This window comes from Vicugna pacos, chromosome 6 (assembly GCF_048564905.1).
Source record: "Vicugna pacos chromosome 6, VicPac4, whole genome shotgun sequence".
NCBI classification, from domain to species: Eukaryota; Metazoa; Chordata; class Mammalia; order Artiodactyla; family Camelidae; genus Vicugna; species Vicugna pacos.
The window spans coordinates 52360238-52384339 of NC_132992.1; the positions used below are offsets into that span (position 1 = coordinate 52360238).

At 35.9% G+C, this 24102-nt stretch overlaps 1 protein-coding gene across 7 annotated transcripts in view; it reads left to right on the forward strand.

Annotated features, from left to right (window-relative positions):
- KLHDC1 (kelch domain containing 1) overlaps window positions 1-24102 on the forward strand; it is a 46388-nt gene that overhangs the window by 16118 nt on the left and 6168 nt on the right. For all 7 annotated transcript variants that reach the window (XM_072963011.1, XM_072963013.1, XM_072963012.1 and 4 more), the window contains 8 exons: window positions 3073-3151; window positions 4678-4761; window positions 7799-7882; window positions 8354-8412; window positions 11440-11552; window positions 13341-13413; window positions 17660-17744; window positions 19385-19437. In XM_072963011.1, coding sequence (XP_072819112.1) covers window positions 3073-3151; window positions 4678-4761; window positions 7799-7882; window positions 8354-8412; window positions 11440-11552; window positions 13341-13413; window positions 17660-17744; window positions 19385-19437 — 630 coding nt within the window. The remainder of the gene's footprint in view (window positions 1-3072; window positions 3152-4677; window positions 4762-7798; window positions 7883-8353; window positions 8413-11439; window positions 11553-13340; window positions 13414-17659; window positions 17745-19384; window positions 19438-24102) is intronic.

Below are 24102 nucleotides of genomic sequence, written 5' to 3' on the forward strand. Positions count from 1 at the left end.
TACGACAATTCTATGTTTAACTTTTTGAGGAGAACCAAACTGTTTACCACAGTAACTATGCCATTTTATATTCCACTGGCAATATATAAAGTTTCCAATATCTCCTTGCCAACTCTTGCTATTTTTGTTTGTTTGTTTGTTTTTTAAATAATAGCCATTGTAATGGGTGTGATGTGGTATCCATTGTAGTTCTGGTTTGTTTTTCCCCAGTGACTAATGACATTGACCATCTTTTCATGTGTTTTTGGCAGAAGACCTAAACAAGCAATTCTCCAAGGAAGACATACAAATGATCAAAAAGCACATGAAAAAATGCTCAATATCATGTGTTTTTTTGGCCATTTGTATATCTTCTTGGGGGAAATGTCTATTCTAGTTCTTTGCCCATTTTTATAAAAAATTGGATTGTTTTATCTTTTTATTATTGAGTTGTAGGAGTTTTTTATATATTCTGGATAGTAAACCCTTATCAGATATATGTAGTTTTCTTTTCTTGTTGTGTTTTTGTCTCGCATCAGTATCAGAATAATGCTAGGCTCATAGAATGAGTTAGGAAGTGTTCCCACCTCTTCAGTTTTTTGAAAAGTTTGAGAAGGGTTGGTATTAATTCTTTAAATATTTGATAGAATTTACCACTGAAGCCATCTGGTCCTGGGCTTTTCTTTGTTGGGAGATTTTTGGATTACTTATTTAATCTCCTTATTTCTTAGAGGTTTATTCAGATTTTCTATTTTTTCATGAGCCACTTTTGGTATTGTGTGTTTTTCCAGGAATTTTTCTGTTTCATCTAGATTATGGAGTCTGTTGGCATACAGTTTTTTATATAATAATTTTTATTTCTGTGATGTTAATAGAAATGTCCCCTCTGTCATTCCAAATTTTAGTAATTTGAGTTTTTCTCTACTTTTTTTTTTCAGTCATCCTAGCTAAAGGTTTGTCAGTTTTGTTGATATTTTCAAAGGCCCAACCTTTGGTTTCATTGTTTTTCTCTATTGTTTTTCTATTTCACCATCTTACTTATTTTCCCCTTAATTTTTATAGTTTCCTTCTGTTATCGATGGGTTTAGTTTGCTCTTCTCATTTCTTAATATGTACAGTTATGTTGTTGATTTGAGAGCTTTTTAAATTTGTAGGCATTTATGAGTCTCTCTGAGCACCACCTTCACTCTATTCCTTAGGTTTCATTTTATTGTGTTTTCATTTTCATTCATTTTAAGATAATTTCTAATTTCCCTTGTGATTATCCCACTCATTGAGTTCACAGACTTTTCTTTCTTTCAGCACTTTAAAGATTTTTATTACTTTGCCTTTATTATATCTCCATTTTTCTGGTGAGAAATTCACTCTCATTTGTGTTTGTGTTCCCCTATAAATATCTTTTATCTCTGTTTTTTCTTTCTCTGTTCTTTGCTTTTGTACCTCATTGATTTGATTAAAATGTGCCTACATGTAGTTTCCTTTATCTTTATCCAGCTTGGAGTTTGCTGAGTGTCTGGGGTTGGTGGGTTTATAGCTTTCATCAGTTTTAGGAAGTTCTCAGTAATTAACAAGTGCTTCTTCTTCCCATTTATTTGCCTCTTCTCCTTCTGGGACTCCTCTTATATACACATTAGACCACATGATATTGTTCCACAGAGCTTGGGCTTCCTGTTTCTCCCCGCATTCTTTTCTTCTCTGTGTTTTAATTTGGATACTTTTTTTTAACCTATTGGCTTGTCTTCTAGTTCACTGATCTTTTCCATTGCTGTTTCCAGTTTCCTGTTATGGCTATCTAATGACTTTCTTTATTTCTGACATCTTATTTTGCATTTTTAGCATTTTCATTTAGTTTGTTTTCATGGTTTCATGTCTCTGCCAGAATTACCCAGTTCTTCCTGCAAGTTGTCCACCTTTTGCAAACTGGTCTGTTAGCATTTTTACCATAGTTATTTTAAAGGCCATGTCTGATAATTCCAATATCTGGGGCACCTTGGGGTCAGCTTATATTGACTGTTTCCTCTCCTGATCATGGGTCACTTTTTTTAACTTTTCCTATATTTTGTAATTTTTTTCATCATTTGACAGACATTCTGTATGAAAGAACAGTAAAGATTGAAATAAATAATGTTTGTCTCCAGGAAAAGACATGCCCTTCCTTCCTTTTTCAGGCTGCTAGAATGGGAGTTAAATCAGTCTAATCTATAGTTAAGGTGTCTGGGCTTTGTTGCAGCTTTAGTTTGATTCAGTTTTACCACTGACTTTAAGTGTTCTGAGGCAGGATCAAGACTGTTCTTTGCTAGGGCCCCTTATTTGAGCATGAGAGAGTGTCTGGAGATTTTTAGCTGTGCTTCACAGCTGAGTTCCTACCTCTCAGAACTATGGGAGCTCTCTCCCTATTTTATAGCCTAGTTGGTCAGTCTTTGGGTTGCTAGAGAGTTTTCTTTACTCTCCAATCCCACTTTATTCTTTCTGTACCCTAGGAGATCTCGTTAAGCATTGTACCTCCTCCCCTGGCCTTTTGAAGGGAGCTGCCGCATCTGGTATAAGGGTTTGGCATGCTTCCAAAATGTTTCCTTTGACTCTCTTGCCCTGATCTCAGACGTTAGTAGTTGATAGCACAGATTGCCTCAAGGAGGTTTGCTGAGCTCTCTTCTGCTTCTAGCTTTTGGTGACTGACCCTGAGCCCTCTCTGAGGACTATGTGAAGGAGTCACTGAGTGGACTCTTAACTCCTTCTTTGCAGGAATTTCTTAAGATACTAATTTACCATGCCAGCCTTCATGTGGCTGTTAAAATTCTGGGTGGTTTCTTTTACAAGCCCTATCTGTGCTGGATTCTTCCTCCTCCTGCTATCACATGAGGGATGAAGCAGCCATAGATCTCTTCTCTCCTACTGAGAACTCATTGTTTTCTGGAATTCGTTCATTTAGTTCTTTGTTTCCTTAACTCTTTGATTTTTTTCTTAAACTTCGGTTTTGTAGTTTATATGGCTTGTTTAGTTTGTTACGTTGTGAGAAAAACTCTCTCTCTCAACTATCTATGAACAAACTGGAAGTAGAATCCAAAAGTATGTTCTTTTGTATTTGTTTTTCAGATTAATATATTTTGGTGGCTATGGGTGTAGGAGACACAATGAACTCCAAGACTGTTTTGATGTTCATGATGCATCTTGGGTAAGAGTAATCACTGTTCACATTTTCCTCTAATTTGATATTGCTTTAAAGTCTTTAGAAATAATGAGCCCAGTCTTTCTCATTTAAATTTGCCATTATTGGCACTATGAATAAAAATGAGTTTTCTCTCTTTTGGATTTGGGTTCAGTTGCAGGAGGTTCTCTCACCTAATGGTATCAGCCGTCATGGCTGCTGGCAGAGTCATTTCTTTTCTGATGTCATGAATCACTTAGAGCTCTTTCTGTTAGGCAAGTAGTGGCTGTAGCACAACTTGGAGAACCTTTGTTCATAGGTGACCACAGTGGCTGTTGCTGACATACACCTCCTTTCAGGTACGCCCACCAAAACTATTCATAGCTCAGACTGGCTTCTGTATGAGAGTAAGTCGGTAGTGATACTACTTTTTCTTCTTATTCTTACTGGTTAGAGAATAAACTATTATTAATGAAAGAAGTTATGACTTATAAAATGAAATCTTCTAAAAAATAACTTAAAAAACTATTGATCCCACCACCAGGGTATACAGTAACTCTTCAGTTTTACCTTCTACTAGCATATGATATTTTACCTTGTTAATGTACATGCATATGTACATTTTATATGTATATGGGTATTTAAAATTTTTCTGTGTGTTTACATGGTTTTTGAGTTTTTAAGCTGAAATATCTTTAAGGTTTTGCTACTTACAGTATTATTGATAATTTTAGATATATAACTTCACATTATTTATGTGAAATTAATTTTACTCATCAGTGAACTCTCTAATTTTTTTTTCTCCCCGAATACAGTTAGGCTAGTGATCATGTCCTGAAGTTTCTGGTGTACAAGTATATTTCTTCATTTATGTTCTAAACTAAGTGAATTGTTTAGTTTATTTGACTTGTTTGACAAGTCCTGACAAAAATGAATGATGTATTCCTGACATAACATAAAATTGGCCCAGAGGTAAGCTAGAGCAGTGATAGAGGATTTCAACAATGCAGAAGATGCTAAATACAGTATAACTGCTAAAATCTTTGCCTCGCCAACGATTTTGTCTTCTTGGAAGACAAAGAAGAGAGTGAGCATAAGTTTGAAGTATAAGTGCAAGCTGCTTAGTTAAGCAGAAGTGATTGAAACTTTTTGGAAAAAAGGAACTATTGTTCCCTAAAGTTTCTAATAGGAAAGATTAGGAATTCTGAGTATATACTGTAGGAAAAGAGATTTCCAGATGTAAATATCATTCTGTCCTCTGTAATTTTAAAAGAGACAGTCTTTTGAGAGAATTGAAAGATTGTCAACAAGTAAAATTATGACTCATGCAAGCAATACTATGAGAAGACAAGTTGCCAGGTGATGCTTCTAGGGTCTGGGGAACCACACTTGGTGAGCCACTTGTGTGTGCGTTAGCTGTATGGCTATGGTCACGCTTGACTATTTCTATAAAAGTGTCTATTACTTCACCAGCAAATATGCAGTGAAACTATTACACTAACATAAAGATTATAAAAGCTTTTAAAATATTTAAACTTTTTTTTTTGTTTTAGGAAGAGCAGATATTCTGGGGATGGCATAATGATGTTCATGTATTTGATACAAAGACACAGAATTGGCTTCAACCAGAAATTAAAGTAAGTATTATAAAAAGGTAACTTTATATTTGTATATTCATTGTTACTTTTAAAATCTATTGTTTTACTAGGTTATTGGAATTTAGTAATTGAGTTTGTAATCACATACAAAGGGGTTCTCTTGAGTACTGTCACTAGTACTTTTTTTTTTAAATCACATACTTTTCTCCAGGTTAATTAAAGTTTTCTAGAAAAATCTTTTAAAGAGGTGTCATCATCATTCTTTACCAACAAGTGTAATGCCCTGATTTAATGCAGGCTCTTTTAAAAAGTCCTTTTATAACAAAGTCCATGATTTTAAAAAGCCCGTGTTTCATAAACCCTTGAAATCTTAATACTGTTTCATGTGCTAGTGAGCGAACACAAATTCAAATTAGTTCAAGCAATAATGAATTCTCACAGAGCTGGAAAGTATACTTTGAAGTGGCTCATACAGTGGAAGAGCTACAGGGACCAGGGTGTAAGGAACTAGAGCAAGTTATCCAACACCATCCATATTTGCATCTCTCTTGGTCGACTTCTCTCTCCTGCTCTTTGTGTGCTAGCTTCATCCTGCCTGCTCCAGACTGGCCAGCTCATTGAGGAGGGAATGTGGCCCTGGCTACACAAGCTGTTCTTTCTGCTGGTGCTGTATTGTCTCAATATCTCTATCTTCGTCCGAGAAAGGGACGCTGGCTCTACTTGGGCCTGTTCCCACTCTTTACATCAGTCCCTGTTGCCAAGGGAATGGTTGGCCAGCCCGAGTTTCAGGCCTGTTCCTAGGGCAGCAAGGTGTTGTGACTGGTCAGCTCACCAGAACTGTGCAGAATAGAATGCTGAATAGGCAAAACCAAAATTGTCCACTAATATGCATCTATGCCCAGAATTCCTTACAGTTCAGCTTCTGCTGATGGAAGTGATGGGAGGTCCTATGCAAAATGTTACGTGTTACAAGATTTGACCACTGGCACCCTCTTTTTCCAAGCAGTGACCTTCAGGTTTCCAGTACTCTTCTGTTCTCTTCTAATTTTAGAACTGATCAACTATCAGTCAAATATATTTGTTGACTGAATGTTCCTAAAGTCAGCATGTGAATTTTTAGATGTGTGGGAAATAATGAAATGATAGCATTTTATCTCTGCTGAAATAATTTCATATCAGCAAGCAGGTGGAGAGAGATATTGTTGAGATGGGGTCTACTGAAACTCATCCTAGATCTCTGTTGGGCCTCTTAACCCTCTGCTTCCTTAGAGAGGAAGCAAGAGTCTGGAGCTCCTGCAGGCAAATCTTCAGAATGTGCTTCCTGAGACAAGTGTGGTAGCTTATTATTAGTTCTCCGAACTTCAAGTCTTACTGTGATTCCTTCTTCCTCTCCTTACCTTAATCCGCTTCCCTCCCCTCCTTCTGCTCCAACACTCTAACATGCACATGGCATTTTTGCAGTTAGTGTTTAGCAATATTTTCACTGTAATTTCTCTGATGATTTCTTCAAGTACGTTCTTACATTGTTTATATTACATCAGAAAGTTTTTCTGATGTGGTTGTAGCTAGAATCTGTTCTCTTAATTTTTTTTAGAGACATTCTTAAGTTAACTCACTGTTCCTAACTATCTGCATCAAAAGGCAAGGTAACATGGTTGAGTGTAACAGTTATTGGTCTTGAGGTTGAGGATACTGGATTGGTGTTCTAATTGTGTCATAAAAGAGCAGTGTACTTTTAGATAAAAGATACAGTGTGTCATCCGTAAAATGGGAAGTCAAAAATGTTTTCCTTCATTAGATTTTTTTTAACCCCATTGAGTCAGTATAGTAGTCATAGGGGTCTTTGAGTTATTTTCACTATTTCAAACAAGCTAAGAAGCGTTGTGCATTATTTACCCAGTTAGCCACACCAGCTAATGCAAATGTCATTATTTTGTTTTTGTTTAGATTGGTATGAACTCAGTTTATTCAGATACTTGGGTTGACCATTAAATGTATTTCATAAACAAAAAGGAGAAAGTCAATATTTATTTCATAATGAACATGTATATAGTAGAAGATTTTTTCTAAAAAATTTCAGATCAGGGATGGGATAATAAAACTTGTTTTGCTGGGAGGGTTGGAAACTGCAACACAGATGGTTCTCTCTCATTTATTTAAGTGTTATATGGCTAATATCTGAATTAGTTTTTTACCATTTGACTTCATAGTTATTCAAATAAAACTGAAAAGTCTGGGAAGTTATGATATTAGATGTGGAGTTTAAATTTCTTATGCCCACATTCAGTAGCCAGTGAACTGAAAATCTCGGGTACTTTCAGAACTTCGGTTGAAATACATACACAAAAGCACCCTCCATGACCACAGGAAAATTATGCACAGAATTCTTCCTTCAAGTCTTATGCATTCACCTACCATTTATACTTTCTGTTTTCCCACCAATCCAAAACTTCTCTGAAGAAAAGATCTGCTATATATATTCAAAGTAAAGTACAAAGAAGTATCATCAGTTAATGTGAAGAGTTTTAGTAAGAGATTAAACTCTGTTTGGCTTAAGCCAAGAGTGAAGTTCTTATTTGAAGCACCAAGAGTTTTGGGGGGCAGATTTAATTTTTAAAAAAATCTCTGAGATCATGACACTGTGTGCTGCTCACTCATAATATTAACCCTGTGTGTGTGCATGTGTGCGTTTGTGTATGTGAGAGACAGAAAGAGAAGAGAGAGGGAAAAGAAAGGGTGGGGTGGGGGAGAGAAAGAGACTGTTTTTAAATTTAATTTTTAAATCCTTATATTTTAAGTTAAAATTTATGTGAAATCTTTTTTGCTAAATAGTGTCAGGCATTTAAGAAAAATACTTTAAAAGGTGAAGATCAGGGTGAGTAAATTAATTATTGAAGAGGAGTATTTGTCTATGATTATTACTATTTAGAACAAACTTTGGCATTAGAGTTTTTCATTCAGTTACATCAGTAACGGTAACTAAGCAGTCAAGTATTTCTCATTCTGAGCGTAGGAATGTGACTTCGTTATAGATGCTTCAAGAGCCTTTGCACTGTTTTCTGATCTCTGCTTGCAGGGTGGAGTTCCACCACAGCCACGAGCCGCGCACACGTGTGCAGTTCTGGGAAACAAGGGCTATATCTTTGGCGGACGTGTTTTGGTTAGTGTTTTTTTATGGAAATGGTCTTTTCTGTGTGATACTTCCTATAAAAATTGATTTTGTGGAATAGCTGAACATTCAAATCATCTAGAGATTAAAGTGCCATTTATTAATAACTTTTTAAAATCTTCTGTTCCTCAAACAGACCATACATGAGTAATCATAGATGATTATAACCCATATTTTAATGGGGAGAATCCTTCACTTCAGTGAATTATCAGAAAAGTTTAATTTCTTATTATCTAAACCTTATTAGTTTAAACTCATTTCTTGTTTTCCCCCTTGACATGGTAATTTGGTAGCTCTATGCTAGTTTTATTAATGCTTAGCATTGTTTTCCAATATATAAACTTCTGACTTGAAGTAAAATAGAGTTAATCTATTTTTAATCTGAATTTATTTGAAAACCAAAATTTTGGCCCATGAAAGATGTAAAACAGTGACCAATTTAATACACGTTTTTGTTTTTAGCAAACTAGGATGAATGATTTGCACTATCTAAACTTAGATACCTGGACCTGGTCTGGAAGGTAAGTTCTAAATTTAAGTATATTTTAATCTACAGGCATTTCTTTCTTTTTTTAAAAACATTTTTTGGGGGGAGGTAATTAGGTTTATTTACTTTTTTATTTGTCTTTGGAGGAGGTACTTGGGATTGAACTCAGGAGCTTCTGCATGCTGAGCATGCGCTCTACCACTTGCGCTGTATCACCCCCCATAGGCATTTCTCTGTGTGTGTATGAGTGTTTGTATGTCTGCACTCACACAGGTGCACATGCATGCTGTAATCCAAATTTGGGTCTCTAGAACTGAACTAGTGTTTTTTTCCCCTTCAGATTGAATGTCTAAGCAAGGAATATGCAGATTTAAATATAGAGTTTGTTCTTTAACTATATAAAATAATGAGAGTACTAACAGTTAAAAATTGATTATGTGAAAGTACTGGTTTTATACTACATGCTCCTGAGGACAGGTCAGTAGAAGAAATGAAGGAATAGTTTAATGGGGTTGTCACAGGTGAACAGGTAATCAATCTAGTGGGTAAAAGTCAGATTTTATTGCTCATAGTATATATTTAGCAATAGAGTAAGTATATGTAGCTATCAGTTCAGCTGTTCGTGTAATGAAATGGAATCAGAGCTGTATATTATTTCCAAAGTATGAGTATTATTTAAAAATAAACCATGGTGAGTTGGGGGGGATATTTCTCAGTGGTAGAACACGTGCTTGGCATGCACGAGGTCCTGGGTTCAATCCCCAGTGCCAGTGTTAAGGGAAAAAAATTTATAAAAAAAAAACATAAACTCTTCAAAATAAATAACTAAACAAACCATGCAAGTGCTAGAAATAAATATAACACATTATCTTTAAAATTTTGGCATGGACTATGGTCTCACTGCTTAAAGGGCTAAATCTTCTCACTAAACTCACAATAAAATAATGCATATATTAAAAAATAATAATAATAAATAAAATTTTGGCATGGAGAAAGCTTTTCTAAGGATGGTATAAACCCAAAATTCATGAATGGAAAATACTTATTGAGAAGACCACTTAAGAATTAAATAGTTCTGTATAGAAAATTTTGCCACAAAAGGTAAAAAGCAAATAGGAAGATGCAAACAAAAAACAAACTAGAAGTAATATTTAGAGTCTTTCTAATAGAAAGGGCTAATATACACAAGAACTCAGAAAATCCATAAGAAAAAGACAAATAATCCAGTAAGACAGTGAAGAAAGAACATGAATGAACAACTCATAGAAGAATTGCAAATATGCAGAAATCATTTTTAAAAGATGTACAATCTCATAAATTGTTAAAGGAATAAAAACAAAAATAATAGTTTCACTTATCAGATAAAAATAATTACAAATGCCAGTATGTGCTGGGTTGTAAGAATACAATGAGTGGGAGTATAAATTGGTACAATTTGGGGGGAAAGTAATCTGGCAATATACTTAGATATAAAATGGAATTTCTACTTTGATCCAGAATCTGTCTGAAGACAAAAATTGGGCAAGTGTTTGTATGTGTGAGCATGTATGTATGTGTGTCTGCATATACAACAAAGATGTTTATTGCAACATTGTTTATAAAAGCAAACTCATGACATCAGCCTTCATATCCATAAAGGGGAGTTGTTTAAATCATGATACATTTGCCCAATGGGCTGCTGTGCTTCCATTACCAAAGGAAAACTATGCCTCATAGAAATATTCTACAGCACATTAACTGAATGAAAAAAGAACAGAACAGAATATATGGTCCCATTTATTTATTTTTAATAAATATCTTTATGTGTGCATTAAAGTTGGGAAAGATATATAATGAATTATTATTTCTTATTGCTGGAGGACAGGGTATAGAGGAATTCTCCTTTCCAAAAAATATTTTTGTGGCTGTTGAATGTTTTGTAGCTACAATGGTTCTTTTTTTTTTTTTTTTTTTTTGATCTTTTTGTTGGGGGAGGTAATTAGGTCTACCTATTTACTTTTGATGAAGGTACTGGGGATTGAACCCAGGACCCCATGCATGCTAAGCACGCACTCTACCACTGAGCTATACCCTCCTCCCACTACAATGGTTCTTATAGTCAACAAAAACAGTAAAAATATTTCCAGTTTGGAAAAAACATATTACATTTTCTACAAAGGGCCCATGTTATTCTGGAGCATCCAGAAAGCTAGAGAATGGTGTCCTCTCACCTACTAAATTAGTTAAACTTGTATGCTTATGTTTTTATTTTAAGAATATGACAGTATACTATCTGATTGAAATCTTTAGAGGTTTATCCAGGATGGCTTGCATGCTTTTTTTTTTTAACTTGATTTTTTTTTTGTTAGTTTGCATACTTACTTTTAAAACAGTTTTTTAAATAGATTTATTTATTTTATTTATTTATTGAAGGGGAGGTAATTAGGTTTCTTTATTTATTTACTTTTTTTTTAAATTTACTTTTTTTTTTTAAATTGGAGGTCCTGGGGATTGAAGCCAGGACCTCAGGCATTACTAAGCATACGCTTTACCGCTGAGCTATATACCCTCCCCCTATACTTTTATTTTGAAGTTAAAACAGCTAGCATTTTTAGGTGAAGATAATGCTGCAGGAAATTCTACAATAAATAGACCAAAGTAAAAACAACAGCAACAAAGTCCCATAATATCCTTAAAGAAGTCAACTGAAAACACAAAATTAAACATGAAACAACAGTAAAAAAAAATTATAGACATGAAAATAATTATGTTGAAAAACTGAGGACGTTTTATTGATAAACCAATACAAATGATGCTCAGTACCCATTGTGAATTAATGGGGAATTGACTTTTTAATTTCTAGTCTGTGTTCTGTGGCCAGATGGGATAGACATTAAATGGAAAGAAATTATGTAAATTCATCCATGAATTTAAGGGCGTTTTAAAAATATTCATTAGGTGGGATTAGTAAAATCAAAAATTTTTTAATGTATGCAGGGCAGTTTTTCTTTTGAGATGATCAAAAAATCTTTTATTTGACTAGCGCAGTGATTAGATTTTTATATTTTTTCCCTTGCCACAGGATTCCTATTAATGGAGAAAATCCCAAACACCGGTCATGGCATACTTTAACAGCAATAGCTGATGATACGCTTTTCCTATTTGGTGGACTAAGTGCTGACAATACTCCATTAAGTAAGTCAATCAAAGTATAGCCTATGATTGACATCTTACTCTTTTTACTGAATTACATTTGATACTTAACATGTCTTTCTTTTTCTGATTTTCTGGTTTGCCTTTATCCCCAACTATGTGCTTGCATCAGTTAGAATTAGAAGCAGATAAACAAGGTCCTACTGTATAGCACAGGGAACTATGTTCAATATCTTGTGATAACCTATTAATGAAAAAGAACCCGAAAAAGAATATGTCTGTGTGTATGTATGACCAAATCACTATGCCGTACACCAGAAACTAACACAACATTGTAAATCAACTATGCTTCAATTAAAGAAAAGAAAAGAAAAGAAAAGAAAAGAAAAGAAAAGAAAAGAAAAGAAAAGAAAAGAAGTAGAAGGCCTCTTTGCTTTTGTACCCTTGCCTCTCTAAGTCCTCCTGTTCCCTAGGTACAGGGAAAGGAGGAGTGGCTGAAGCTAGATGAATTAAAGCCCCTTTCAACTCTAGTGTTCTGTGATTGTGTTCTCCTAATTTTTGATCCAGTTGTTTACACTGTAGGCTGGAATGGGGATTAGAAAAGCAGCCTTTCCAAGAAGGCTCTGGAAATACAAGGTGGGAAGGCCAGTTGCTTCTCTTTTTGTTCCAGAACTAGAAAGGGAAGTGCTTAGATAGAGCTTTTTAACTCCTGTCACTGCTAACCCCCTTGGGTTTCGTAATGTAGTTTTTCTTTCAGCAGTAAAATTGTGTTGTCAGGATAGACAAATGACCAAGAATATCCATTTATTTTGACACATTAAATGTCTTTTAATTTAACTCAGAAATTTTCTACGGCTAGAGATATTTTCCTTAAGAAACCTTATATACCCTTAAAATGATTTATACAACTTTATATAGGATCTAAAAACAACTATTTGTTTTTCAATAAAAATTTATTGAGCATCACCGGTGGGTCTAGCAGTCTGCTAGCCAAGAAACAAACTCCAGAGGCTGGTTGGAGGAACAGCAGTCTGGTAGGAGGTGTTGGTTATTGTAGATTATTATGCTTCTCCAATTTGTGAGGGTTTTAATTCAAAGAGATTTGGAATCTAATTTAAAAACTAACATCTATACACCTTAAACTTACACAGTATTGTGCATCAATTGTATCTCAATAAAACTGGAAGGAAAAAACTAACATTTGTCTATTTTACTAGGGGTTGTTAATACCGTATCTTCATGAGCTCTACTGTTTCAAAATCCTATTTGCTGTTTCTTTGTCATTGAACCATGGAGAATTAAATGTCCTAAATCTTAGTCCAGTCAGTTCCCCCTTCAGAGATTCAGCCTAAGATATAGTCATATGGGTATTAGATGATACCAACAAATTACTTTTAGTTTTGTTGGCTGTGACAATGACATTGTGGTTATGTGACAGTGGCATAGTGGTTATATGACAAAGGCATTGTGGTATGTGATAATGGCATTGCGGTTTTGTAAAAAAAAATGTGCAAATGCACCACTGAAGTATATGTGTGGGGAAAATGATAAGACAACTAGGAATTGCTTTAGAATAATTCAGGAAGAAGAGTAACAAAAAGAGATGAATGGAACACATGGTAAAAATCATAATAGTTGTTGAATCTGGGATATGTGAAGGCTCCTTGCCATGTTCACTCTACTTTTGTATATGTTTGAGAATTTTTAAGATAAAATATGCACACACACAAAAGATAGTCATATAAATGTAGCATGATAAATTTAGGGGAAAAAATGAAAATTCTATCCCAAAGACCTAACCTTAATTTCTGAACTGTCATAATATCACAGGTGATGGTTGGATTCATAATGTCATAACAAACTGTTGGAAACAGCTTACACATTTACCTAAAACAAAACCCAGGTAAGTCTAGAAGTTGACAAATAGTAAAATAGTTAAGATTTTAAAGTATTAAAAGTATAGCACAGAATATATAGTGTTTGTCATTAAAACCAGAAACCATCAGGAAGGATATCTTTCAAATAAGCTTGATGTTATCCAAATAATTTAATTAACATTTAAATTGCATTTGTTTAGAAATGATTTATTCAGTTTCTATCCATATTTACATATTTGAAGATATTATTTAGGTAAATGTATGATCTGCATGATAAATATAAAAAGGCTAAGATATTGAAAGTATCATATAACATTAATATTTAGGATTTATCATTAAGGATTGGGTTGGCTTTAGTAGTAGTTATTTGATTTTGGAAGCGGTTTAGAACAATTTAGTGAGGAAATTGCTTTCATGTTGATCAAGTAGAGGACATAATTATTTTTCTTTATTGACTGTATGATGTATTCATTAATGTAAATGTCTTAAAAAAGAAAATATTTTAGTTATTTGTGGCATATTATAGAGTAAAAAATTGTATAAAAGTATACTATTATTAGACTGCAAAGAAGACCACATTTTTTCTAATTTGATTTTTCTAATTTGATTGAATAGTATAATAAACATATTCATAGGAAATTCAAATTCAGCACATTATAATAATTAAAGTTAGTAATTTTATTTTTTCATGCCATGTATTTCAGAATTTTTTACTATAGATTATTTATATTAATGTGAAGTCAACTTAATGATATACATTTTGGACATTTAATAAATGATGCATAACTTACTTGAGAAAAAGTCCTGAAAATATTTTTATATATCATCAGGTACATCTATATTAAATGCACAATATATTTAGAGTTTATCATAATTATGTATGTGATTCTTATACTTTCATTTGTAAAAATTCAGTGGAATGTATTATTTTAGCAATTCTGGGTCTTTTGAAATATGTTTTAATTTCGAGAGTTTTATATTAAAATACAAGAGCCAAGTGTTCTATTCCTTGCTCAGCTACCACTTAGCTTTTTGGCTTTGGGAGAGTCACTTAACAAAGTTGAGCATCAGTTTCTCCATCTGTGAAACGAGGGAGCTGGACTAGATGAGCTCTTAGTTCTCTCCCAGTTGTTTGATTGCATGGAAGCATTAATTATAGACCAAAGTGGTAGTAAGAATATGTTTACTTTCTAATGGCTCCTATTTTATATTTCAATCCTTAATAAGTAATTAGAGCAATATAACTCTTATGAATAATATGCTAGTTAGAACTGAGCTATGTAAGAGATTTCTTTGAATTCAGCTGATGTGTCATGTAAATAATATGCTTTATTAGAATGTTTAGGTAATAAGTTTAGAGCAGCTGTGAGAGGACATAAACTGTCAGTCTGTAGAAAAAACATCAGGTTGCAAGCTAGATGTCACCAAAATCAAGGCAGGAAAGGCTTTCCAGTGTTCCTCGGTGATGAAGTCCAGGCCAGAGTTTCCCTAAGGCAGATAAGACAGAGGCAGAGCTATCTTCAGGTATGAGGTGAGAAGGAGAACAGGTGGGGTACAGTTTAGTGTAAGGAGAACATATATATGTATATATATACTAATGTTTTTTATGAAAGTAAGAATTTACTTAACACCGAAATGTATTTTGTGCGAACTGTTTCAAGTTATAATTTGAAATGTAAGCTGCCCAATTCTCCTCTTGTGATTCTCCAGAAAGGTTTCTCCACTTTGGTACTGTTGACATTTTGGACCAAATTATTCTTTGTTGTTAGGAGGGTCTTATGCCTTCAGGATGTTTAGAAGTATCTTTGGCCTTTACCCAGTAGCACCAGTGCTCCTGAGCCCACTCCCCTGCCACATGCACCTGAAATTGTGACAGTCAGAAATATCGCCAGGGATTGTCAAATGTCCCCTTGGGGGCAAAATCATCCCTGGTTGAGAACCACTGACCTAGAGTGTAGCACTCTCTTCTCCAGCTCGGATGAAAAGCCATCTATATAGCCATATCTGATTGGCTATGTAGGTGGCTGTCAGCAAGGTCCCTTTTTTGTGTGTCTGTAAAAGATGTCCAATAAAGTGTTGATATATCGAGTCTTAGGCTCTGTTGGATCCCATGAGTATTGCCAAAGTTACACATGGCTTTCTCTCCAGGAAATTAAGGTATTCCTTCCCATATACGAGGGGCTTTTGTTATATTCTATCTCCTTTGCTCAGTCCCTCCTCCAGTTGCCATCCCCAACCCCACAACATAATCTGGGTGTTGATGAAAATCTGTATCCATTTATGTTCTGGCATACAAGTTGGAGAATTGGGCACAGTGTTTCCCAAACAAAATTTCTAATGACTCACTTCTATCATGGATCCCAAGTGCATTTATCATTGAATGTGTCATGATTGTTTGAAGAAACTATTTTAACAAATTGTGCATAATCCCACTGTTTGCACTTGTGGAAATTAAATAAAAAAGATTAATGTACTAAAAATGAGTCATGTGGTAATAAAAGAAGTGATAATATGTATTTGGGGAATATGTTGCAATTTGATCTATTAAGAAAAGTAATCACATACTCTCAGAGTCAAAGCAATGACTTTGTAAACCTTTTAATTTATTTTTGAAAATTCAGAAATTTCTGTGGACTTTTTTCTGAGAGTTAGAGCCCCCGAAAATGTTGAACTTTATAAAATCATAACATTGTTTTTGGTAAATAATGTGAAATTGGAGATGGATATGTGCTATCAGACCATTTCCAAAACAATGTTAGGTGCTCTATTTCTTTATGAAATAGTTTATTTGTTTATTTAGTCACTGAATAAATGATGTTGGTATTTTGTGTTTGCTTTTGTTAATCAAGTTTTTGAGCACATATGGGATGCAGAACACCATATTAAATAACACTTTAGGGAGAACGTAAAATTAGATTACCCAAATTCCAGTGGTGTGCAGGAAAAACAAAACCCAAAAAAACCCCAGTTGTAGCACTTGCTGATTTTGACCACGGCCATAATATCATTGAACATGGAGTTGGAAAGAGACAGGCACGTCAACTTTAACCAGCTGGTGGCCCCTTTCCAGCACACCACTGTGGCAATTTCTGACCTCAGGGACCTTCTAGTCTTTGTACGGACTTAGAAGACAAATTGCATCAAACCATTATAGTGGAATATGGAACAGTTTGTCTTCAAATGTGAGTTAGGAGATTATAAAATGAGCACATAAATGTGGAAAGGTGCTGAACAGAGAGGGTATCAGAGCCAATTTGAGTGGTATTTGGAACACTTCCTGGGGATTTTGAGCCTGATTTTAAGGCCCTGAGAGAATGACTTCTCATTCTAAGCCCAAGAAGCATGGTGAACAAAAGCCTAGAAAGAGACTGAAGCTTTCTCTTAGGGGACACAAAGAAGTGGACTTGGCTGAAGTAGAGGCTTTATTTGGGGAAAGGCAAAAATTAAGATTTATGGGAAAGGGGAAAGGTATAGCTCAGTGGTAGAGTGCCATGCTTAGCATGCATGTGGTCCTGGGTTCAATCCCCAGTACCTCCATCAAAAAACAAATAAATAAACCTAATTACTTCCCCAACAAAAAATTTTAAAAAAAGGTTTATGGGAAAAAGAAATAACTGTTGATCATAAATTTTAGGCTAAGAAAAGTGGCACAGATGCTTCCCGATCAGGAAATGTCCATGGTTGAAGACAGTATTTGAAAAATATTATTTATCAGCTATATGTAGCTGAAAGAGATTAGAGACAGAAAAATGAGGAACGTGTTATGGTATTCTATACCCAGGGTGATAAGTAGTGTGACAGTGTAAATGTAAAGCATATGACAGATTGGATTTGTCCAGCAGTGGGGACCAGAGAACAGGGAAGAAAGACAAATGATGGGAACAGCAACATGGCAGATAGTAATATGAAAACTGGGAAAGATGTCTGTGTCTGCAATAAGCTGATTGGTTCTTTTTAAACTAATTTTATTTCATGGTAATATCTATGAGGTCAAGAGGTTAGAAAAATGTTGGAGGATAAAATAAGAAAGGGTTATTGAGAATCATCTCTTTTATTGAAACAATGTAATTTAATGAACCCTAGAATCTAATTCTCTAGTGATTCTAGAGGAATCTTTAAAATCTTAACCTCCTTGAGGCTATGCCTCTTGCATTCAATCACACCTCTTTGGAAATAGGTTAAATTTTAGAGTGTGCACTTTAAAATTGACTTGTATGTGATGTATAGTTTCTTCCTTGATAGTATTTCACTGTTTATAATTTTCAATCATAGGTTATGGCACACAGCCTGTTTGGGAAAAGAAAATGAAGTAATGGTATTTGGTGGGAGCAAAGATGATTTACTTTCTTTGGATACAGTAAGAAAATTTCATATCTAAATGTTTCCTCTGTGTAATTGTGTTTTGTAAACTAAATGGCTGTTCAAAAAGACTACTGATATTCCCACACTGAAAAATATGGAAGGGCATGAAATGTCACATGGTTGTACAATTAATCTTCAGAATGAGTGGCTTTTGTGAAGCATTTCAAGATACTCTGGGTTTGCAAATCAAAACAGATCTACTAGCTTCATTTATCAAATTATGAAGAAGAGCTTGTAAAGAATGACTATTCTTTTTCTTTTCTCTTTGACCCTCCCCATAGTCCAGGCATTTATAATTTTGTTGAATTAAAGTATTTATAAGCAACAGTTGATTCCTAAAAAGAACATGTGCAATGTATATATAAACTACTAAGTAGCTAATAATAAGTACTCATGAAATTTGCTCCCTGACTTAGTAACTAGAACATCATAAGTGCTGGCTTCTTTCTTCAAGAGGAAACTACTTTGGAATGTTTCAAGTGTATTTTCTCTTTATTTTATGTACCTTTTGCCACTGCTTCACCCCTGTTTTACACTGAGTTTCAAGTATTCTAATTTTAAAATCAAAGGAATAAATGAGTAGCATTTGGATCATATTATTCTTTCTGTCTGGGCACGTTGGGAAATTCAGAGAGATGGCCACATTTATGCTCTGTACATGATGGGACAGGAGTTCAGGATTGGTTGCTCTGCTTTGCATAGGACACTGGGACTAGCAGGTCTCTGAGCCATCAGGGTTGGGGTACAAGGAGCCAGAGCCCACCCGTGGGTGCCTCCAATGTCCTTTTACCTCTTCAGGAGTAATTATCTCCAGAGTTGCTTCTATGAGTGGCAAACCCTGCAATAAGGTATCTTCTCTCCAGGGTGTTTGATTTATTTTAAAGTTCTGAGGGCTCCAATTTAAACATTATGTATGTATAGGGCAAACTTCAGAACTTGCTTTGGCTGAGAATTCAGTGCTTCAATAAAAGATGAAAACCACAACTTTACATCTAATTAAAAAGCAAATTTTGTGGTTTGACTTCTTTTTCTCAGCACTAAGAATCTTTAGTATACAAAATTTATCACTAAAATATGAATTCTGGTTAAAAACATGGTCATAAATTGTGAAATTCTAAAGACCTATTTGAGAGGATGAGAAAAACTTTCTGCTGACTCCACACTTTTAGATGAGAGAACCATTATTCAAAAGATCTTCTAGATCTGTGATTTTCAAATTAGGAATTCCCCAGGAATCCACCATCTGGAAAATGGAGACAGGATAAAGAGGAGAATTTAAAATGAGTCATCTTGAAGAAAAGAATTCTGCTTAAAAAACAACTTGAAAACCACTTCTGTTCTCATTCTGAAACCACTGTTCTGAGAGAAAAACATGTTTACAATTTTAAAATGTGCAGTTATAGGCTGTGGTTAGGTAAAAGTTTGGTCACTGAAAAAATGGGAACCATGTTTTCAAAGTTTGTGTAGCTAGTAGGTACGTGTGTATTTGTGTGTGTGTGTGTTTGCGGGGGTTAATAGAGATTTATTTGTTACTTTACATAATTTCTTTTGCATTTATAAAATAAAAATATTCAATTAGTAATGTATTGTTATTTTTACCAAAAGCCTTGATAACTCCTTTTCTGTGTTAACTAGGGTCACTGTAATGATTTATTGATCTTTCAAACCCAGCCTTATTCCCTACTCAGGTAAGAAAATTCATTAAAGTATATATGCTATTAATCTGTGATAATTTCTTTCTTCTTCCCTTTTGGGAAACATTTATAATATTTTTCAGGTAGCTTATGACTTGAATTTAAGTTTATATCTTCTATAGAGTATAATCAGATTTGTAACGAACCATTTACCAATAAGATTTTAAAAAACTGAAATACATAGTATAGTCACATTTTTGTTTTGTTTGTAAAACTGAACTTAGTTCATATAGGAATGTTAAACATACTATATTTCTTTGATTCTAGGCCTAGACTTTTTTCATATTTTAACCTTTCTGAAATCAGAGTGTGTCTAATAATAGACACACACATATATATGCATTTAGTTTAGTAGAATTTCTGTTTTTTAACCCTGAAGTTGTTATTAAATTGGTGGTGTGACTTACAGTGTTTTAGCTCATATACTTTTACTTTACAAGGAATATATACAAAGTTTACTGGGTGGATTGTAGACAAAGCCTCTATTTCTGCCTGTGAGAGTCGGGAGGAAGGGTTTGAGTGAAACAGAAGTTGCCTAGTGAACAAGCATGGGTATTTGTGCAGCAGGAATAACAGGGGTGAGGATGTGGGAGTAGGGCAGTTTACATGCTCTGTGTCAGGGGGTCGACTATAACTTCCAGACATTCTGCAGCTTCAGCCACTTGAAAACCATCGTACTTGCTCAAACCTGCCCTTCCTAAAGTCTCTCTCAGCCCCTCCGCCTGGTAGTGCAATGGTTCCCTAACTTGTCTGCACATCAGAATCTTACGGAGAATGTCAAAAACTATTGATTCCTGTGTTCCACCCCCACAGACCGTGATTTAATTGGCCTGGGGTATGGTCTGGACTTTAGAATTTTTGAAAGTACCGAAGGTAATTCCATTGGGCAAAGTTTAGAAATAGCTGCTATAATGATTTATCCTGCCACGTATTGTTACTTATTCTGTGAACAAACATAACTGCTTTCCCTGGGTAGACTGCAAGTTCTTTACATGGAGGGGTCAAGAAATAGAATATTTGACTGCCTGCTATGGGAGGTCACTGTGCTCTGAAATGAAAAGTCATGACCTTTCCCATAAATTGTTAATAACTTAGAAGGCAGACTTTCTAACAACTGTAATAGAAAAATAAAGTTGCTTTAAGAGGAACATATATAAAGTTCGTAAGACTACTAGAGAGGAAGGCCCTTGGTTAAGATGGCAAAGATTAGGGAGGTCTTTGCAGAGGAAGAATTTGAGATAAGAATTTACTATGAACAAGCAGTGCAGAGGTGTTACGGCAAGACATATCTACCAGCACAGTGTGTTCTGGGAACCGAATTCTTGAGTGTCCCTGGGACCTACGTATGAGGTGGGGAGTTGTAAGAAATGAGGGCAGACAAGAAATCAGATACCATGTGTCATCTAGCACCTGTGTCTCTCATGCAGAAGAGTTTACAGTATCTCCTAGGAGGTCACCAAGCTTTGAAATATTTGGAGTAGAGGGATGAGATGCTCATATTACAAGTTATAAAATTTCTTTGGCAACAGTGTGGATGGGAAATTGGAGGGATATATGACTGGTTAGAAAAGTTGGTAGGGATTATTGCAGTGGACAGACACAAAGTGAAGGTCTGATCAAGAAAGTGGCAGTGGAGCTGGAGAAGGGAGGGAGATAGAGATATTTAGGAGGTAAAATGGGCTTGGTAGTTGAATGGATGCTAAGGGAAAGAAGAAGGAAGCATTAGTGATAAAATATGGCGAAGGCATTGGGTTTGAAGGTGAGATGAGGTAGAAATGTTGAAGTTGATTTGGGGCACATTGAGCTTGAACTGCTTATGGAACCTGCGGTGGAGCTCTCCTCTAAATAGTTATATATATATATGGAGAGAGGTCCAGGCCAAACAGGAAGATTTTAGAATCACTGGAGTATGAGTGGATGTGGGTTAGCTCCGCCCAGGAACAGTTTCAAGAGTAAGGATGAAGCCAACAACAAAGCATTAAGAACTCATACATTTGCAGAGTAGGTAAAGGAGAGCGACCAGAGAAGTTGGAGGTGAAGCAGGAGCCCATGGGAGCACCGACACTGAGGGAGTAGAGAACCAGAGGTGGAGAGCCTTCTTGCTGTAAAGACGTTACCGCGTATCTGGACTGAGAAGCGCTGCAGAGCTTGGCAGTCCTAAGAAGCTGTTGGAAAAGTAAAGGTGGAGGCCAGAGTGGCTTCTGGGGACAAGCACCAAAACCAAGGAAGGAGTGAGCATATTTGTTTGTATGCTCAGGAGAAGAAGCCAATGGGAAGGAAGTTGTTGGAAACACAAGAAATGAAGGAAATGTTAGTGGAGCAGGGTCTTGAGGAGATGGATTTTAGCAAATAGGTAACGGAATTGTCCCTCGACTGGAGAAAGAATACTTTTCTTTAAAAATAGTGGGGAAAGAAGGAAGTATAGATATAAAAACATGAATTTGTTGTTTGGGGGCAGGGCATGGAGAAAGTTTTGGCTGATAGTGAGGTCATCTGATAAAAAAAGGTAGGATATGAACTTAAGAAGGGTGGTGAGGGGGGAGGGGATAGCTCAGTGGTAGAGTGTGTGCTTAGCATGCACTACGTCCTGGGTTCAATCCCCAGTACCTCCATCAAAAAATTAGTAAATAAATAAGTAAACCTAATTAACTCCCTCCTTCTTGTACCAAACAAACAAACAAAAAACCCAAACCCGCCAGAACCAAACAAAGAAGCCTGGTGAAGACTTGACATAGCTTGTGAGGCAGCCGTGAGCAGATGGCGACGAGGGCTGTGTAACATGGGAGTGCTGGGCCGCGGGAGGGCTCCGCTGAGACCGGGAGAATCAATACGCAGTGAGCCGTGTCTGCAGACGCGTGGTTTTTTCCAGCAGCACCCGGCCGGCCGCCAGGCTGCAGGTGCAGAAAGGACATGGCTGGCTGAACTGACCCACTGTTGGAGTTTAGTCAGGATGGTGGAGCAGAGGGTCAGTGGAGAAGGAGATTAAAGTTGCTGATAAGAGAATGAAGTGCACATGGATAGGAAAAGGCTTGTGCATAGTCTGGATAGGAAAGAAAGTTAAAAGCGGAGGGGTCCTAGTTGAAGAACCGGGAACAATAAAAGGAGTCATGGGGATGTAAGAATGAGAAGGATACAGGCTTATGATCCAAGAGGAGAATATGGAATTCAGGGGTGGAACAGATGCTGAAGACAGTCAAGAGACAAGACTGTTGAGTCCAGGGCCAAAGTCCTCACGACAACGACAGCGGAGAAGGAAGGGGAGGCTCATAGATGGCAGCACCGCAGGGGGAAGTGATAGCAGCCTGGAGGCCGCAGTGAGGAGTCAGGAGAAGGCGTACTGGTATTGGCTCCATGACTGTGAAAACGGAGATGAGGGTTAATGTGTCCTCTTTTCTCAATAAGACTGCACACAAAGAAATTTTCTTAGATTTCAATCAATGCAACGACAGAAAGTCAGAGGAAGCACAGGTGTTGTAGACAAAGGAGAGGTTTGGAAGGGAAGATAAGCAGTGATGGGGAAGATGAACCAGGACAGAAATGAGAGGAAGCAGATGGTGGATGAGCCTGGCTTTGAGGCGGGGGCTCAGGGCAGCAGTCAGTCAGGCTGCATAGTGTCCCCCTTGGCACCTGGTACCATGCTTCTGCAAAGGGCTATGTGCCCTTGTGATGCTGAGCATATTTTGATACTTGAATCCAGCAGGAATTTAGTGGTATTTATTGTGTGAGGCGTGTTTGCCACAACCAGTTGTCTACAGTGCAACCAGTGTGATGATTCTATTTTAAATTTAAAGTCAGAAGGCATTTAGCACTTACTGTACTGAGACACTGAAAAAAATAAAGATGAATAGGATATGACTCCTCAAAGAATTTATATAATCTAATGTACTTGTGGGAGCATGCTTATCATAACTTTGGATGGATGGATATATGTATGATTTATTCCCATAAAAATAAGATATATTTACTAACAAAATTCACACATTATGAAAAGTATGTGGTAAAAAAAAAATTACCTAGGAACCATCACCCACAATGATCATTGTGTGAGTCTGACACTGTAAAAAGTTTGAAAGGTATCCTTCCAGACTTTAAAATGAAAAACATTTACCATGCTGAGAGGTCACTGGTCTTAGTGAGAGCAGTATATGTGTGTGTGTGTGTGTGTGTGTATAAAGGGTCAAATTATGCATGTTGTTTCTAATCTGCCTTTAAAACTCCTATTATGGATTATCTTTCATGTCAATATATACAATCATTCAGCATAATAGATCTATATTTCTGTTTGTAATAGCTATATAGTATTCTATTTCATATAAGTGCAATTTATTTGCTAGTCTTGATACATATTCAAGATATCTACAATTTTTGACTATTATAAAAATTATGTATGTGATACTCTCATATTTTCCTTTGGAAAACCTGCATATCTCCTCAGGAGAAATTCCTAGAAGGAATATTGATGGATCAAATCACATTTTGTTTTGTGGTAACTCTCCAGTGGCTCCTACTACCCTTAGACAAGCTGCAGATTCCTAAGTGTGGTGTCCAGGACCCCCCTCCCCTTTCTACGTCATTTCTTGCCCTGCCCCCACTCTCACACTCTGCCCTCCAGCTATATTTGAACCTCTGAATTGCAGTTTCTGTACTAAATCGTATTTC